The following is a 5023-nucleotide window of genomic DNA, read 5'->3' as shown; positions in this document are numbered from 1 at the left end:
GTGAACAGAACGTGCAGTACGGTCGGCTTCATAGATGGAGGAGCCGCACCCACATTAGCCGCAAGGAGCCTAATAGATCGGCTAGGTGTAACGGGAAGGCCTTGAAACCAGACCATGGTGACAGAGGCCGGTACGTTCGCCTACAAGGAAGTGGTCCAACTCACCCTTGGTAACATCAACGGAGGTGAGGAGGAAGAACGAGTAAAATAAGTCTTTGTTACTGACAAAATTAATGTGTCGACGGACTACAAAATGCCTTCGGACTGGCTGAAGAGATGGCCACACATGGCAGACGTAGAGCTGCAAAGCATGCCAACTGACCACGAACAGGTCGAGCTCGTGATCGGGTTAGGCACGACCCTGAATCGAGTCATTCTGGAGCAACGCCACGGCACGGCCAATGAGCCATCCGCCTACCTAACGAAGCTTGGTTGGGTGGCTTTCGGTCCTACTGGAGACCGGTCTGCATCGGAGGTCTCACCCGTGCATCATGTTCATCGAACATTTGACCCTCAAGACTTGACAGAGCTACTGCAGAGTCATTTTAATAGAGATTTCTTCGAAAAGAAATCCCTCTCCAGATTGGAAGATTTCCTGGAGGATAAGAGATTCTTGGCCACCTTGAATAACACGACACAGCATCAACATGGAAAGTACGTGGCCAAGCTGCCATTCAAGGACTCTACTCCTCTACCTGATAATATGAATATGGCAATTCGACGAGCCCGAAGCTTGAAAAGAAGACTAGACAATGACGAAACTTAAAAGACATCCTACGTAGCTCAGATGGAGAAATATACTGATAAGGGCTACGCTGAAAGGGTTCCTGTAAGTCACCTAGACAGGAAGGACGGGCACGTATGGCTCATGCCGCACCACTTGGTCAGGCATCCTGTCAAACAGAAAGACTGAGTGGTCTTCGATCTGAAGGCAAGGCACCGAGGAACATCTCTCAACGAACATCTGATGCAAGGCCCCGACCTCACCAATAGCCTGACGGGTGTTCTCCTGCATTTTAGAGAGGGTCAACATGCCATCACAGCAGACGTGCAGATGTTCCATCAGGTGAAGCTACCTGAAGAGGACAGAGACTGCTTGAGGTACCTCTGGTGGCCAGAAGGTGTCACCAGCAAAGAACTGCAAGTCTTCAGAATGACGTCCCACGTTTTTGGCGCAAGATCATCGCCAAGCATCGTTAACTTCTGCTTACGCAAAACGGCCCTGGACTTCAGAAGCAAGTATATCGAAGAAGCTTCTAACTCTATACGTCGCAATTTCTACGTCGACAACCTCCTCAAGGCGATGGATGATGAGGAAGAATGCATTAAACTGACCAGAGATCTGATCAACCTGTGCGGGGATGGAAGTTTCCGTCTTAACCAATGGACCTCCAGGAGCAAGCGAATTCTAGCTGCGATCCCCGGAGAAGAACGAGACGACTCTGTGGCTGTCCTAGACTTGAATAAAGATGAGCTGCCAACTGAACGAGCCCTGGGGATCCATTGGAATATGAACATTCACGTTCAGAATCGTCCTTAAAGACAAGCCTTTCAACCGACGTTGTGTGCTCTCCGTTGTTGCATCGATCTACGACCCCTTGGACTACTTATCCCCAGTCACTTTGATCGCGAAGATCCTGTTGTAAGAAATGTGCCGAAGGAAGCTCTCGTGGGATGAGAAGATGTCTGCTGATGAACTTGGTCGATGGAAGACCTGGCTCGCGCGGTTACCACAACTGGAAGAGTTCCAACTGCGAAGGTCCTTCATACCACTAGACTTCGGAGATGTTTACACCCTTCAGCTGCACCATTTTGCAGACGCAAGTCAGACAGGCTATGGTGTAGTCTCTTACTTGCGTGTAGTTGGTGTCAACGGAAATATTCATTGCACTATCGTCATAGGACAGGCGAGAGTCTCCCCTCTGAAAACGACCACCATACCTCGTTTTGAACTGATGACGGCTGCTATCGCTAAACAGATGGACTCAAAGCTGAAGACTGAGCTAGATCTGAAACTGGCCCCGTCAGTCATCTGGACTGATAGCATGTCAGTGCTGAAATATCCCAGAAATCCAACTGCGAGGTATCAGACGTTTGTGGACGATAGGGTCAATCTCATTAGGGATAAATCCGACATTATGGCGTGGAGATACATCAATACTACTGCAAACCCAGCAGACCACGCGTCACGTGGCCTCTCCGTCGCTGACTTCCTCCAATCATCTTTGTGGTTTTCAGGACCAGATTTCCTCAAGATGGACGAAATGCACTGGCCAACCATGCCCGAAGACGTGGTCAGAGGAGAGCTTGATCCAGACGCTGATGTGAAGACTTCTCCCGTCTTCAATATAACGAAGAAAGAACCAACGTTCCTTGAATCAATAGTGACAAGACTCTCCTCCTGGTTGAAGATTGTCAGGACCGTCGCGTCGATGACAAGATTTATCCGCCACACGCAGAAGGCTCGCCCATACAGCGGCGACTCACTCTCGAGTGTGGAGCTGCGTGCCGCGGAGAATTTGATCTGGAGACTGACCCAAAGGCAAGAGTATGAAGAATAGTTAAGCACCCTCTCGAAGAAGGGAAGATTGCTGAAGAGATCTAGTAAATTAATCAGGCTGAGACCATTTCTCGAGGATGGATTGCTCCACGTTGGTGGTCGATTGCAGAAATCAACACTGGCAGATACTGCCAAGCATCCGATCATCCTACCCAGCAGTTCTCTGGCGGTCAAGCATATGGTGAGAGCCACGCACGAGTCCTGCGGCCATTGTGGCTAGAACCACTTGATGCCCCAGTTAAGGACAAACTACTGGATCGTCCGTGGAAATGCGATAGTCAAAAATGTCATTCGAGAATGCTTGGTCTGACGCAGACTAAGTCGTCGTCCTGTAGTTCAGGTGATGGCTGAACTGCCATCCGACCGGCTTTGTCCAGAAAAACCCCCCTTTACTAACACTGGGTCGGACTGCTTCGAACCGTTCATAGTGAAGCAAGGAAGGTCCACAGTGAAGCGTTGGGGCGCTATCTTCACGTGCCTTACCTCGTGAGCAGTCCACCTGGAAGTGGTCGATACAATGGAACAAGACTCCTTCGTCAATGCCATCAAGCGTTTCATCGCTCGCAGGGGGCCTATCAAGAGAATGTGGTCTGACAGCGTGACCAACATTGTGGCAATGGAACGAGAGCTAAGAGAAGCTCTCCAGTGCTTCAGCGAAGGAGAAATCAGAGACACACTCTCGATCCGAGGCATAAAGTGGAACTTTCATTCACCATATGCCTCACACTTCGGCGGAGTGTGTGAGCGTCTGATCAGGTCCGTCCGAAGAGCCCTAACAGCGGCCTGTCTACAACAAGTCACGACTGATGAAACGCTTTGCACTCTGTTCTGCAAAGTGGAGGCTATTGTTAATAGCCGACCTCTGATGAAGATCAATGATGACCTGAACTGCCCTGCCCCTCTCACGCCAAACATGATCCTAACTTTGAAAGGGTCACCCGATCCCTTCACATCCACATGCAAGAAGGATATGTATGTGAAGAGGCGATGGAGACAGGCACAGTTCCTCGCTGACGAATTCTGGCGCAGGTGGATACAGGAGTATCTCCACCTGCTTCAGGAGCGCCAGAAGTGGTCAGTCCCAAAGCGTGACATCAACGTCGGTGACTTCGTTCTAACACTGGACAAGCGGCTTCCCAGAGGCACTTGGCCTCTAGGGAAAGTCATGGAGGTCACTCGGAGCGCTGACGGTCGCGTACGTCAAACTTTGATCAAGACTGAGAACGGCGAGTTCAGAAGGCCCATGCAGAAACTGTGCCTTCTCTTGGAAAATGATAAAGGCGATGATATAAAGTGATGTATATGAGGTGTAATGAGCATACGCCGGGTGCTGCTCGCTGCATTTTGTAAATTTTGAATTTTATTATTTGAGTTGAACATATAGCAAGGTCAGTTTAATGAAGTAACCCAAGTGATGCCATATCTACAGAAGTATTTAGCCCATGACCAAATAGGGGGTGGTGTAAGATATGCCATAATGTATGTCCAAGAATTTTTTTTGTGTTCTTTGTTAAGCATGAGGATTGATTTAGTTTCCCTTATTACATTCTCCAGGACCACCTCTAAGCGCCGAAAACATAACCTTATATGGCATAGCGATGGTCTAGCTCCATGATTGGTCGGCTCAGAGGGGCATCTCGCGCTAGACAGAGTTACGTCACGGCACCGGACCTTGGCAGTGCATGGATGTCCGCTATGGCGTGAGCATCTCTGCGCTTAGCTTGCTGTGTTGACTGATGCGGTGATTTAGGAGTGTCTCTCCGTGTGTGAAGGATCAATCACACATTTGGCTCGACAACTAATCACTTGCAGAAGATTAACGGTACCACCTGTGAATGTTCTTTGAACTGAACTTGAAACAGAATTGGCGTTGGGGAAAGATGTAAGTCTATTATTTATTTTAATGAACACTATTGCGATTAATGTAATCCTGTATCATTGCTGTATTTTCTTTATTGACTTTTATTTTTGTATTATAATGAACCCTATTGCAATTAATGTAATCCTGAACCATTGCTGTATTTTCTTTTTGACGAGCTGTTTTTTTTTTGTTTGCAGCTAAAACCTCGTGCCATATACAAGTTGTACTCTTCAATATATCTAATTATAAAAGACGCGAGTTTCAAGACCTACACGCCAATAACTTAGAACTTTAGCTGAGAGAGTGAACTCCTCTCCGGTGTTCTACAATATATATATATATATATATATATATATATATATATATATATATATATATATATATATATATATATATATATATATATATATATATCAACACAACATCGTGTTCAAATAGAAATAAATTTCTACCTCATACTTGGGATCGAACGCTAGCCCCTTCTAATGAAAGGCCAGGTCGAAACCAACCATGTCACTAGAGACCATAAAAGAAATAGGAACCTGACGCTACCAGCTGACGAGACATCAGTCTCTTACAAGCGAGTTTTACCCAATTTCCCGG

The 5023-nt window shown here is 47.2% G+C and overlaps 3 protein-coding genes across 3 annotated transcripts; all 3 read left to right on the top strand.

The window, feature by feature from the left end:
* The first annotated feature begins 966 nt into the window (after nt 1-966).
* On the top strand, nt 967-1539 carry LOC137624700 (uncharacterized). Its single transcript, XM_068355654.1, has one exon. The coding sequence runs from the start codon at nt 967-969 to the stop codon at nt 1537-1539; it is 573 nt and encodes a 190-aa protein (XP_068211755.1).
* Nucleotides 1540-1648: 109 nt separating this feature from the next.
* LOC137624699 (uncharacterized) lies at nt 1649-2560 on the top strand. The gene has a single exon (XM_068355652.1). It carries the CDS (start codon nt 1649-1651, stop codon nt 2558-2560), a length of 912 nt encoding a protein of 303 aa, XP_068211753.1.
* Nucleotides 2561-3076: 516 nt separating this feature from the next.
* On the top strand, nt 3077-3856 carry LOC137624698 (uncharacterized). Its single transcript, XM_068355651.1, has one exon. It carries the CDS (start codon nt 3077-3079, stop codon nt 3854-3856), a length of 780 nt encoding a protein of 259 aa, XP_068211752.1.
* The last annotated feature ends 1167 nt before the right edge of the window (nt 3857-5023 follow it).

Source organism: Palaemon carinicauda, chromosome 31 (genome assembly GCF_036898095.1).
Source record: "Palaemon carinicauda isolate YSFRI2023 chromosome 31, ASM3689809v2, whole genome shotgun sequence".
Lineage (NCBI taxonomy): Eukaryota > Metazoa > Arthropoda > Malacostraca > Decapoda > Palaemonidae > Palaemon > Palaemon carinicauda.
Note: the sequence above shows the minus strand (reverse complement) of the source record. Positions and strands in the feature narration are given on the sequence as shown.

Excerpts from the sequence above, each read along its gene's own strand:
- LOC137624700 (XM_068355654.1), top strand. The coding sequence starts at position 967 with ATGCAAGGCCCCGACCTCACCAATAGCCTGACGGGTGTTCTCCTGCAT.
- LOC137624699 (XM_068355652.1), top strand. The coding sequence starts at position 1,649 with ATGTGCCGAAGGAAGCTCTCGTGGGATGAGAAGATGTCTGCTGATGAA.
- LOC137624698 (XM_068355651.1), top strand. The coding sequence starts at position 3,077 with ATGGAACAAGACTCCTTCGTCAATGCCATCAAGCGTTTCATCGCTCGC.